Raw genomic sequence first — 13,800 nt, forward strand, 5'->3', positions numbered from 1 at the left:
TTACTGCCAATTCTGTAAAAACACAATGAAAGAACACAAAGAATTTCTATGCCAACGTATATGCGCCATCTCTGGCATTTGTAAAATGCAAAGATGCTCTTCAGGGGAATACACACACATACCCTCTTCTTTAGTAAAAGCTGTACTCAGATGTTCAAACAAGGCTGCTTTGGCCACTTCTTCCCCCAAGTGGGGGACTTGGCCACTTTCCCCCCCACTTTTCTAAAACACAACTAAAATGTACCTATCATTTTCTCTGCAGAGCTGCTTCTCAGAAAGTGTTTTGAATCTGTCCTTTGGAATGCCTTGAAGGCCCTCACTCTTGCTGAACACAAGCAGACATCGAAAAAGTCTTCTGAAAGATCTCCCAAATATCCCATCCCTCCCGTTCCCTGCAATCCCTTATCTTCTGCTTCTGTTGCAAAAACAGAAGATTGGAAAAAGACACAACAGTTCTTCTCTGTTCCAGGACTGACTACATGGCACTTGGCAGCCTGTTCATGACAATTTTACTAAATAGAATTTACTTGGTCATACTATTGAGAACCCTTCTTTGTTACCGTTTTTTAAAGCAATAGCATGCCAGAAATAAACACATTAGGTAGGTGCATCAGATTGACTGAAAACCACAACACAATACTAGTGACTTTTCTGAGATTAAACAGTTTCAATGTAGTTGGCTGGTTCTAAATCAAGCCAACTAGCCAAGTCATCAACAGGGTGTCATGCCTACTGTCATCTCCTGTCAACTGGTAGCAGCTCTCTGGGTCCCTGTGCTGAGAGGGACGCTGAGGCCTCTTCATTTCGTAACGATGAGTGAATTCTTAATGGCCACCATAAAAACCTAAGAATCGTATTCCCACTCAAAGCTACGATCCTCTGGCCATCAACTCGTTGAGCTACATGTCCCACAAAAAGTGAAAGATTCGCTTTGCCGGAGGAGATATTTCTTTTTAAGCTAATGAAAGGTAAAAGGTTGTGACGCCTACGCTGCATGTAGTCGGGGTGAGGCTGTTCCTGGGGGACGGTGTGTACTTAATTGCTGAAGTCCTGGCCATGAAGAAGTGATCCTTGAGCTGGCTTAGTCACCAAGCCAAGTTATAAACTCATCTTCATTGGAATTTTTTATTTTTGTACTGAACTTCATGTTTTCCAAATAACTTTCATGCCCTGCAGCTCATGTAACTTTCTAACCACCCTGGGGGACGGGCGAAGAAACCACTAGTTCTCCCGTTTGACCAACAGAAACCGAAGCTCAGTTACGGCCACGGCAGCCCCTTCAGGCCAAACAAAGGAGGGTCCCAGGGCGGGCAGGGGCTCGGGTGCCGGGACTCTGCCCTGAATGAGCTTGGGCAAGCCACTTCTTTTCCTGTTCCCAGCTATAAAATCGGGGAAAAGGGAATTCAGTTCTGCCATCTCTTTAGCACCCCCCTTTCCATGGAAACATTCTGGTGCTATTGATTCTATCAGGAAAAGTGGAGGGAAAAATGTGAGATGAGAATAAAACATTAAAAGTGAGCAAAGTAGACAATGGGAAGAAAAGAGAAGACAGGAAAAAATATACGTAAGAAGACAAAAGACTCAGACTCTAATCCAGGATCGCATCATTGGTAAGTGACAGAATGCCATTTCCCACATGGATCAAAAAATCAGAGTTTATTTCTAAAACATTTTCTAACCAAAAATTTTGGGTGATGATGATGAAACCTACTAAATTAGTACCTTTCTCTTTTTCAGAAGGATCCCAAGTGAAGCAGGTTGCATTAATCTTAGTCCTAGGCTCACGGGACATGGTTATCACTGGGTCGTGCAAGTAGCAGATTTTATTTGGTTACCAACTGAGAATTTGGACTTAGATACATCCCAGGTGACATCATCACTTGTTAAAGGGACAAAGGTTGGGAAAAGCCTGGTGTCCCCGTAGTGAACACATAAGTTTACTGTATTTCTGCATTTCTTTGATTTTTAAGATGCTTTATCGGATAGTAATAGACGTCTACTGCCACCTCCGAGACAGAAAAAAGAAATGCTACCTCATCTTAAATGCACCCATAAGTTAAAAAGCACACTGGGATTTCAGAAATGTTAAAGTGAAAAAAGTATGTCTTAAAATGGAGGCAACAGTGACAACCATGTCTATCGGATCAATATCACACAACAATTTTAAGTTTCCCAGTTTTCAGCAGTGAAACGGAGCTCCCGCCTCACAGCGCCGCGCAGGCTAAAGCGCGGCCCCGGCCCAGCCGCAGCCTGGCCGTCCCGGCGGGAGCGGGCCGGGGCGCTACTTGCCTTTCCGGGCTCACACTCGGTGCCGTCGGCCCAGGGCGTGTGCTGCGTCCGGCAGCCCTTGTTCCCTCCCTCGGCGCCGTCCACGTTACTGCACCAAAGTCGGCGACACTGCATCTGCTCGTGGAGTGAAGACAGTTCAGTGACACACAGTTAGATGATATCAAACAAGGCAAGGGATGCTTTCAATTCATGCGTGGCCAATGATGCAGCCTAGGTGGGAAGGGGGTTTGCTCCTTGGTATGATAAGTGATCAACCATCCCGAGGGATACAGAGGGCAGCCGGGGAGACACACTGCTACGCCTGGTAGGTCTTGAGATGGTGTGAAAGGGCTTCAGGTCATCCGACACAGGGCCCTCGGCCTGTCATCCTCGCACGGGCGACCAGGCGCGGGCCCCCTCACTCGCTCCCACCGGCGCTGTGTGATGAGAGCTGGGGTGTGTGAGGAGCTGGGACTAGCGACTAGGTTTGGAGTTGTGTTGTGATCAGCTGTGACTTGAGTTTAGGTTTGGCTCGCCCGCAAAACTAGCGTTTTCTTCTAGTAGGCTATATAATACTATATTATGTGATGACTCTTTTCTAGGGTGTCAGGGATGATCAGAGGGAAAATGGGACAAGGCATTGTGAAAATTCTAGACATACGAAAAGTGCAAACAGCCACATAATGGGCCCACCACCCAACTAAAGAAAGGAAACCTCACAGGCCCAGCTGAAGGCCCGGTGCATTCCTCCTCAATCCCAGCCCCCTTCTTCTCCCAGAGATGACCACTGTCCCGAGTAGTGGCCATGGTTTCATCACTCCCTCTGCTTTTACCACAAATGTATAAGTATCAACCAATAATAAACATTTCAACTAGAAACAAACAACAGTATTCAGCATTTCAGAATATACTGATAGGCCTTGCAATTTGCTTCTCCCCCCTACACACACACAGACACACACACACACTGTATTTTTTTAGATTTACACAAGTTGATATATTTAGCTCTATTTCAGGGCATACATTTTAAAGACTTTTTTCCTGGTTATTACACTAACCCACACCCATAATAGAAAAATTTAGAAAGTACTAGGAATTTATTTTATTTTTTGTTAATCATCCAAGGAAATTTTTTCCATTGATTTTTGTTTTGAGAAAGTGGAAGAGAGGGAGGGATAGAGAAAGAGAGGGAGGGAGAGACAGAGACGGAGAGAAACATCAATGTGAGAGAGACACATTGATTGGCTGCCTCCCGCACATGCCCTGACCAGGGTGGGGGATCTAACCTGTAACCCATGTAGGTGCCCATGACTGGAAATCAAACCTGTGACCCCTTGGTGACAGGGCAGTGCTCTAACCACTTGGGAACACTGCCCAGGGCTAATCATTTATTTTTTAAAAAATGGAAAAGCCTCAAACTACTTAGTCTTTCCTGTAGTTTCCTGTCTTTTACAGTTGAGAACATACTCTACAAAAATAATTATTTATCCTGTTATTTTAACTTAAAAAATATATCAGGATCATGTTCCCAAGTATAGTAAATTTTTTCCATTGCTTTTCAGAGAGAGTGGAAGAGGGAGGGAAGGAGAGAGAGAGAAAGACATTTATGTGAGAGAGACATACTGACTGGTTGCCTCCTGCATGTGTCCCGATCAGGGCTGGGGACTGAGCCTGCAACCAAGGTACGTGCCCTTGGCTGGAAATGAACCCAGGACCCTTCAGCCTGTGGGCCGATGCTCTAACCACTGAGCCAAACCGGCTAGGGCCCAAGAGTAGTTACTTTTTAATTGTTGTAGAGGATTCCACTAAATGGAGACACCATAACTGGCTGAACCTTTCTATTATCAGGAATTTGTACTACTCCTAAAGTTTACTATCATGAATGACACAGAAACAAATATAATCATGGATTTTACTTAAAATATTTTATTACAGTATTTCCATGGAATCACTGTACTTTCCAGTTCACCATGTTATCTCTGAAATTTCTCCCAGCAAAACAAACAAACATACACACCCAATGAGATAGAATGGGGCACCCCAAAGAAGCACAGTTCTGCTCATCTGAAATCTGATAGCCACTGGTTCATATCATTGGTCCAAACGTCCATAACACATACATCCAAATATCACACACCCACCAGCTGAGCTACCACCAGAAATGATTTCAAGCCCCAGGGGGTCACAGGACACAGCTTTGATGAGCTAAAACAGGGAAACAGGTTTGTCTCGTGAATTACTTTTATGGAATCTAGAAGAGTCCCTATAATAAAGGTCACCTAGACAGGTCAATGGGCATGAACAGAGACAAGGAGAGAAAAGGGCTGAGCTCGGTCATTACCAGCTCTGCAACCTGTGCTCTCTCAGCCCCACTGTCCCACCTGTACAATGACGACAGTAATGGCATCTCCGTGTCGGACTGTCCTGAGAGTGAAATGAGAAAGTGCAGGTAAAGCACCATCGAACAGTGAGCACCGTGACTACATCATCACTATTTCTACTGAGAGTCAATGGACCGTTCTCAATTTTCCATGAGTGGTTTATATTAGAGTGACAACCTAACGGAAAGCTATGAATAAAAAGAAGTCCAGAATCAACCCTAAGCACTTACCATATATGGGCACACCTGAGAACCTTGTCCAAAGATCAATTCACATTGTTTATTCACGTTGTAAAGGAGGCCTGGCAGTTGGGAAGGCAAAGTGTAGGATCTGGATTCGGGTTCATTCAACAAACACTCGCCATGACCAGCGCTATGAAAAGCAAAAAATACGGATGGTGAGAGCAGCGGGTGACATGTGACTTGTCAACACCTCCAGTTGAAAGGGAAGGCCGTCTGCCATTGCAATGGTAGAGAGGACAGTTCCTTCCTTATATCTGTTTTATTCCTTTCATCTAAGGTTAAATCTATTAGATGAAGTAATATGTTTTGGTGTGTACTTGTTTGTACACAGATTGGCTATGTATACAACACAGCCAGGCAGAAATATACATGTTACAGCATTTATCACATTTCGGGGCAATCATCTTTTTATTTTTAATCTTTTTTACCATCCTTTCCAATAGCCTGTAAGCTTTTTAGGGGCAAAGATAGTGTCTTTTTCGTCTTCCATAACAACAGGTGTTTCGTAAATGTTTGCTGAAAAGATGAGTGAGTTAAGCAACAACTATTGCAAAAAACACCTTAGCCATCTGATCAAAGAGGAAAAGCAGCAGCCCTCTAGTTCTTTTGACTTTTCTACAAACACTTCTGGAAAATTCACACCCAGTGAGTTCTGATTAATAAAGCCCCCTCTTCCCTGTGGTTGCAGAAATATACACTCAGTAACCTTCGGACAATCACTTAACCTCTCGTGCTTCTGGGAGAGAAAAGCAATAAATCTGTGACACAGGGATATGCTATAATGTAATTGGATCTTTGAGCAGCCTGGCAGGAAGCTTAAAAAACAAAACAAGAAAAGAGAGACGGAGAGAGAGAGGGTGGGGGAGAGAGGGAGAGAGAGGGAGAAATGCCCTCCAACAACAGGGGAGGCTACTGCAATTTTCATCCACCCAGATAACCTTTGGGATTGCCTCACTGTCCTACCCCTTTCCAAGCCAAAATGACTAAGGTAAAGCTTATAAATATTCGTGGCCTTCCTCCATCCTATAATCACATTCATGGTCCCTCCCCCAGGACCTGAACAGAGTTCCTGTCTCTACAGGAATAAGGCAGCATTTACACGTTCCCTGTAAGATCCCATCTTCTTTTCAGCTCCGTCTGTAATCTTCTGAACTCGGGCAAGGACATGAACTGCACAGATGGCAGAGAGCATTTTTTTCCCTCCTCCAAGGAATGTCAACAGAAACAACTCAAAAAGAATGCTGAACTCTACATTTTCTTTCCCACAATTAGTTTACTACATGGAGGCCAGATATCAGAAGTCCATGCTCAAAGAAAGTTCAAGCCTTACTCTAAGAATTCCGTGACATATTTTCGACTGCACTTTGACCACAGCCAGGGGTTGGTGTAGAAGTTCAATGTTGGAGCCATGACATGCTGGGGGCTCTTGACCCCTTCTTCTTTGCACTTGTTGCTGTCGTCATGAGGCATGCTAAACCTAAGGTCAACGAGACAAGGGCGACAAGATCAGTAAACACCAAGTAATCGAGCCGTTTGTCATAACTGCTTCAAGAATGCTCCCATCTAAAAACATTTTTGTTAACTGACTCCTGCGTTGTGGATAAAAGCCTGAGTCCTGGGAACAGAATAAAACTTACTAGACAATTAAAGGTGGACTGTCGCTAAAACATAATTAATTTCCACTCGATTTAATACAAAGTGCCTTTCGTGTACAAAAAAATGTGGATTGGGCCATTATGTGGCTTAAGTGTACGTTTAGGAATTGCAGAGGCTCTGAATGCGCTGTAGTTGGTGTTAGAAGACAGTAGTTGGAATTCCTAATAAGCAGTTAAAGGCCTACTTATGGAGCCAAGGATTTGGCAGGTTATGATAACACTGTGAATATAAAAAGAGTCAGTCAAGTGACAAAACTTGCAGCCAAAAGCTTCCTAATAAAAGTCTCGGTCACTGTGGATCTTCCCATCTTCTCCTTTTCAGGTCAGGGTGACAAATGGCATAAGCCTGTGGGTATATCATTATAAAGGTATGCAAAGTTCATGCACCATAAAACCCATTAGGGAAGGCCGCAAGCGCTGAAGCCAGAGGCCGGCCTTTCAGTTGGCTCAACTCAAAGATGGCAAACACTTTCATGCTTCACGCCGATGCCAAATGATTGGTAGCGGCTTCCTGTAAGGTTGGGCACATACGATCCTTAAATTAATCATGGTGCTGCCCCCTGCAAGGATGTGATGAAGTGTCAATATCCTCTTGGGCCTGGGACAAAACACAGCAGGATTAACGTATATTTGCCAGAAGAGAGAGTGTGCGTGTGTGTGTGTGTGTGTGTGTGTGTTGGGGGCGGGGGATGATAGAAAGCATTTGTCAATTCAGAAACAGCAATTGTATGACCAGCATGCCATTCTCAGCTTGAGTAACTGTCCCCTGGCCAACAAGCTCAGAGGGGCTGTCCTCTCTGGATGGCTTTCCCCAATCACAAATTCGATGCATATGAATAATGTAGCATTTAGGGAGGGATTTCCTTCACTAGTTCATCTTGAAATATGGAAATAAGTGAGTCAGAAGTGTGTAGACTTGCTTCATATGAAAGTAAAAGCTGGGATAAAAGTCTGTGAAGTACGGTCCATTGATTTCTCTTGTGCTTGGTTTTCTTTTAAAAATTTGGGTCCCACAATAATTGCCAGATGGGATAATTGCTGGGTGGATATTGTGAGATGGAAAAACTTGAACTGTCTTGTTTGAACTTAAAAGGTGTTCTTATATCCATGAGTCCCTTTTCTTAGAAGAAGGACTGCCCAGGTTTCTAGTTCGCAGCTGCAGGGTCAGTATAATACCTATACCAACAAAACCAGCACAAGCAAGGCATCCAGATCTTAGTTTAGCTGTTTGGTTCTCTGTGGTGCAAAGGAGCTGGAGTTTACTCTCCACCCCCACCAGGACTTGACAAAATCCAGTCTATTTCATCATTTAAACAGAAAAATTATTTTCATTCAAACATCGGGCACATTTGCTCATAGCAGGGCCTAGGTACTAATAAATACTCATTATGCATTTACTAAACAATAATAACCATAACTTTCTTTGCATTCACAACACACCGGGCAGTGTGTTAAATGTGTCAAATGCTTTATTTCACTTAATTTCCTATTTGACCCAATGAAGAATACAATTACTACCCACATTTTACAGATAAGGAACCTGACTTGTAGAGGTTTAATGACTTGACTGAGGTCATAAAGCTACTAAGATGGGGGAACTGGGATTGGAATCCACTTCAGTATGATTCTAAAACCTCTCATTTTGTAATATATATAAACTGTACCCCCTCCTGTTGGGCGAGTCGTGGAAGATTTGTCAGGAATACTGTGAAAAGATTTCCATATCCAGTAGAGACTCCACTACCTCTCTAATTCCTCCTCTTAGACTCTACGAAGCCGTACGAGAGGGTAGTGGCTATTTTTGAAGCATCCAATGTGCTCAACAGATATAAGAGCAATTGCTTCCCCCCCCCCCCCCCCATCACCAAGAGCTGTTGGGTTTTGTTTTTTTTTAATTATCAGTAAGGCATGACTGGAACAACTTAACATGTACTAGTTAAAAGGTTCATTAGAAAATCTGTGGATTTTCCTTTCCTTTAATGTGAGCAAACCTAACTATATGAGACAAAGAACCAAAACAAAAATAACTCGTTAATGGATTAGGAATATAGTTTTTGTTTAACAAACAACTCACATCATTCATCAATTGTTTCATATTTCACTTCCTGACACTTTTGAGATGGGGTATATATGTATTATCTTATTTTTGTCAAGAATATGGAACAATTCAGTCCAGAACTGGTATCTGGCTCCTAGCCTCCTGTGTTAGAACAGGAACCCAGCATAATATCGCCAAGTCAAACACAGAGATAATCATACCTACCTGTGGGAATGAGGGAGACTACAAGAGATCATGGACATGGGAGGTCCTGTAACAATGCCAGCGACATGGGCTTTGTGTAGGGAAGATGTTTGTTAACTATGCATTGAGGTTTCTTAACAGCTGAACATATTTAGTTTTTGCTACTCAAAATTCTCATTTTCCTCAAAACATCAAATTTATACCCTATCTAAAAGAAATTTATAAGCTCTTGTTGGAAAGAAATTAATAGTGTTTCTTTAAATGGTACACTGTTCTTAGCCATATATTAGGGAGAAATGTTAATCTGTTAATGAAAATTCTCTGCCCTTGAATACATTCCTGTCTCTGTAACTTTTCTTGTTCCATTTCCTAGGAAAGTTCTAAAGGAATTTACTAAATTTTATGTAAAACAAACAAGAATTCCTAAGATTCTGTTAAAATAAGTTTGGGAAAATTGAGTTAAACAAAATCAACAGTTTAATACAGAACTTGTCAGAGTCTTTTACTTTATACCATTTAGCCTTGTGACTCCAGCCAGGGATAGACTAGAAAAACATTTTTAAAAATCACTTGACTGTTCAACTGATAAGAGATACTATACTTGATCTTAGCCAAAGCGCTGAGAAGCAGCCTGGAGAGTATTCTGCTAAGTGAAATACGCCAGCCAGAGAAAGTGAAAACCATATGATCTCACTTATATGTGGAACCTAATGAACAAAACAAACAAAATAGAAACAGACTCATAGACACAGAGAACAGACTGACAGCTGTCAGAGGGGAGGGGGGGTTGGATGAAAAAGTTGAAGGGATTGAGAAGTACAAATTGATAGTTACAGAATAGTCATGGAGATGTAAAGCTCAGCATAAGAAATAGTCAATACTATCACGATAACTAGTTTGGGGCCAGGTTGGTACTTGAAGCAGCAGGGGGACCACTCTGGAAAGTACATGGTTTTCTAACCACTTGGCTGTACACCTAAAGCTAATACAGAATAACACTGAATATTAACTGTAATTGAAAAATCACGACTACAAAACTTTTCACAGACCGTCCTTTCGGAAACAGTGTTCAAGCCCCTGTGCTTTGGGAAACACTGGTGGGATCAGTCATTTTCAAACTGCCTTCTGAGAAGTCCTTGAGTTTCATGGCAGCATTTCAGAAACCAAAAGGGCAGAGAGAACCCTGGCTAACAGGGCTCCAGCCTTTTCTGTGCATATTGGGTATCTGGTGATATTTCCTTTAGAGAAAAGGAAAGGAGTGTGCTCTTAAAATATGCTTGAAAGGTACTAGTTTTTAAATATACTCATTGTATGTTGAACTGAATTGGAGCCATATCTATATATGCACCTTGCTCAATGCCTAGCACTGCACATCAGTACCCTCAAAAGACTGGTGAGTGGTAAAGCTTGCTTAATAGATGATTTTAGTTATAAAGTTAACATCTGACATGAAAATTAACATATAACTATATTAGTGACAGCTGAGAAAATTATTTCAAAAATATATAATTTAATTGTTCTTGAAGAAAGTAACGCAGCTCGAATATCAGAATAATTTCTAGCAAATTTACACTATTTTGCCACGTGTTCTAACTTGCTCTGTCTAAAAGAACAAAAAAATCCCCACAAATTTCACAGTGACCACTCAGTGACCAAAATCAGTGTTTCCTTTGCTCTATCTGTTCATTCTCTTCCATGAAAAAGGGGTGTCACTGCCTGAATTACAGACTTATATAACCAGAAGCAGGAACGGTCTGGATCTGTGACAATCTTGTGAGCCTGGGCAATGATGGGGGACCCTTCTAGATAAAAATGTCAAGTCAGAGAAGTTCTCCTGGCTGCCATACCCTTTGCTTCAGTGGACGGGTTTGAAAGTCTCCCCCCCCCCGATTCCCAGTAGGAAAGGAGAATATTTGACTTTTCATTGAAAACTTGTGCAGTTAAACCAAAGAAGCACATGGGTTACGGCCAAAGAGGGTGAGCGCATTGCATTTACTCAGCTTTCCGAAATCAGTCATTTCTCCCAACTAGCTTTAAGGCTCTCCAATCCTGCCAATTCTCCTGTGACTCAAGAAGTGTCTCTCATCCTCAAAAGTCAAGGAAAGGCGCACTGTTGTGAAGGAACGAAAGTTTTCTGAATTCAATGAAAAGATGGAAAGGGAACATACAGGTGGCCCAGTTCATGGGCGATTGTAAACGCCGTGCTCAACCCATTATCCTCGCTGATAGAGCAGCTTCTGATGGGATCACAAAGGGTTCCCAGTTCAGCAAGACCTATGGGAAGGAACGAAACAAGGGTTTACTTGAAAACACGGTTAGGGCTTAGAATAAAAACAGGTAGTAAAGGGCTGTAGCCATAAAGGAGACGCACAGCAGACTCACCTAAGGTATCACATTTGTCGTGAGCTCTGCAGATATCCTGTCTGAAAGCAAAGAAGACTTAGGGCCTTGACAACACCAAAGAGGAAAGGTCAGTACAAGTCAACACTTTAGAGCCTTCTAGGAATTCACAACGCATCCACGTTAGGGAGGGGGTTACACAGAGCAAACTAGCAAGGCCAGGGTTTGGAAATCACTGATTTAAGGATAAAGAGCTCATGGAAAGGTCTTCTGCCTCAGGGAGGCCATGGAAGAAGCAAAAACCTCTCCCACCAGGATTTTACTCATACGTTGGAGGAGGTGACTCTAGTTTCTTAATCTAGATTCCTGACAAACAGGTCTCTCCTTTACGTTTATGAGTGCATGTCTGTCACCATGTCCAAGGTGAATGGTGGGCGGCACACTTAAGCCAGCAGACCTCTTCGTTGCCCCCTACAGTTTTAAAAAATAATTTTGAGCTAGGAGCTACCATTCAAAAATTGGGAGAGTTTCCTTTAAAGAAAAATCCATATCTCTGACTTCTTGCAAAAATTATAAAAGTTGGGAGTACTTGGGACTGTATCCTGCCTGGCAACAATGGACTCAGTCTGAAGAGCCACTGCCCCTCTAGAAAGCCGCTTCCTTTCAGGCCTGCCTAACACTTCACTGTCCCCTTGGCACCTATCCACCAGTGGTTCCCAGCAGGGGAGTCTGCACCCTCTACGCCCACCCCACCCCACCCCGCGCTCAGAGGGCATTCGGCCGTCTATGCAGGACTTTGTTGGTTGTCACACGAGAGGAGCGGATGCTACGGGCGAGTGGTGGGCAGAGACCCAGGGTGCTGCTAAGCGTCCTGCAATGCACAGGCGGCCTCACACCGCAGGGTTTTCTGCTCCCAAACGCCACCGGTGCTGAGGCTGAGGAGCCTCTCACTGGGAGCCGGCTGCCAGGAACATACAATCTCATCCCATCAACTTGCCTGGAAACTGGGAGACAGAAGAATCAGAGCCGCGTACCTCGTTATAAGAACAGCAGTATCGTGCTGGATTCCACCTGGATGGTTCTGCGAATGCTGCCACTGGCAAAAGTTTCTTAATGTTGTCTGGGCATTAAAGGATATGGAAGGTCCTTCCTAAATACAGAAAAGAATTATGCTTGGTCCGCCGTACCCATTACATATACCATTTTGGATACAGATAGAAGAAGAAAAAAAAACTATTACCTGTTCATTATGAATCACCACTAAGTTCACAACAACAATATTAATTAAATTTCCAATACTGGGGTCTTTATAGATAGAGGCTACCTGCAACCGAGATAAATTTTCAAAGTTAACTGTGAACTCTGGGTAAGCGACAAGCCATTTGCTTCTTATCCGAGGCTCCACCTCTTTCTACATTTCGTGCAGCACATGCAGTTTTCAGTTTTGAATTTTCATTCATTCAACCAACATTCATTCAAATGAATGAATTCTTTGTAAACTTACTCACAGATGGATGTTTTAAATAATAATAAAGTCCAGCAAATTTACATTTTAAGGTATTTTCGTTGAAATGGCAGCCTGAATGCCCCTCCGAAGCCCTGCGTGGAAACCCATCCCCAGTGGCCCATCTAGGGACCTCATAAATCACCTTCTTTTGAATGTACTTACAATTGACATTAAAGTTAAAACATAGTGTTGAAGGTTGGCTCCGTGGTACGAAGTCATTTTCCGGTCTGCCACCACCATCACCTCGACAAACCTCGGGAACGATAAAAAGCGCTTTGTCCGCCGGCGGCTCCTGGTGGCGCGGGCGCCGGCCGCCCTGCCGTAGGCCGAGCGCGCCCGGGCCGCGTCCTCAGCCAGGCTGCGCCTGCCCCCGGGGCTCCGGGGCCCCCCTCTCCCCCGCTCCTCGCTGGCACCGGTTCTGTGTTCTGTAACGAATCAGGCGGCATGCATTACACTTCAAGCCGCGTCTCCTTTGTATTAGGAGCTGAATTGGACACTTCTTGAAACGATGCCTCTGAAGTCAAATTACACGTAAAACCAAGCTCTACACACTGCGGACTCTACAGGTGGACCTCGGTCTGCACTCTCATCTGAATGACTAAGGGCTTGAATGAGCTTCTCTGGAAGTTTCCATAAATGCTCGCTTAATAATGTATCAGAAAAAAAAAAATCAGGTCTGAGTTTAAGGGAAATGACTGCAAATGATTCCTTTTATCTGATGACAAAAGTCTTGCTGGCATTTAAGCAGCTTTTATTCATTTTTCTTTGCCAAAGATTAGTAAGGGCCAATGGCAGCTAGAGAGCTCTAGAGAATGGAAATGGAGATGTTCCACACGCACCACTTTGGATATCCAATGAGATAGAGTATAAAGATCTGAGAGGCAGGCAGGCTAATAGGCAGCACAAAGGAACTATAGCAAATGCAAGACAAGGTAGACTTAGTATTATTCTATTACTGTATTTGGTCACTATAATATGCAAAATCTAAGAATAGAATCACTGTTGTTCAATGCCTCTACATTTTTTTAATTAACTTATTGCAGAGCTCAGTTAAGGAAGTACATTAAACTCTGAGGGTGTGAACAGGTAGCTGGGACCATGGTGTACAACAACAGACAGCTCTACTCATTTCCAACTCTTGCCTAGCCCTCCAGGGCTCTACACA

The 13,800-nt window shown here is 43.2% G+C and overlaps 1 protein-coding gene across 6 annotated transcripts in view; it reads right to left on the reverse strand.

Moving 5' to 3' along the window:
* The window catches only part of ADAMTS9 (ADAM metallopeptidase with thrombospondin type 1 motif 9), a 154,963-nt gene that overhangs the window by 113,021 nt on the left and 28,142 nt on the right, over positions 1–13,800 (reverse strand). For 4 of the 6 annotated variants that reach the window (XM_087825090.1, XM_087825093.1, XM_087825092.1 and 1 more), the window contains exons 4-11: positions 12,798–13,060; positions 12,369–12,452; positions 12,163–12,278; positions 11,171–11,211; positions 10,957–11,062; positions 6,222–6,368; positions 4,880–5,021; positions 2,290–2,406 (exon numbers count right to left, since the gene is read on the reverse strand). In XM_087825090.1, coding sequence (XP_087681216.1) covers positions 2,290–2,406; positions 4,880–5,021; positions 6,222–6,368; positions 10,957–11,062; positions 11,171–11,211; positions 12,163–12,278; positions 12,369–12,452; positions 12,798–13,060 — 1,016 coding nt within the window. The remainder of the gene's footprint in view (positions 1–2,289; positions 2,407–4,879; positions 5,022–6,221; positions 6,369–10,956; positions 11,063–11,170; positions 11,212–12,162; positions 12,279–12,368; positions 12,453–12,797; positions 13,061–13,800) is intronic. The other 2 variants (XM_087825091.1, XM_087825089.1) reach the window with 1 other exon arrangement.

Source organism: Miniopterus natalensis, chromosome 15 (assembly GCF_054644295.1).
Source record: "Miniopterus natalensis isolate mMinNat1 chromosome 15, mMinNat1.hap1, whole genome shotgun sequence".
Lineage (NCBI taxonomy): Eukaryota > Metazoa > Chordata > Mammalia > Chiroptera > Miniopteridae > Miniopterus > Miniopterus natalensis.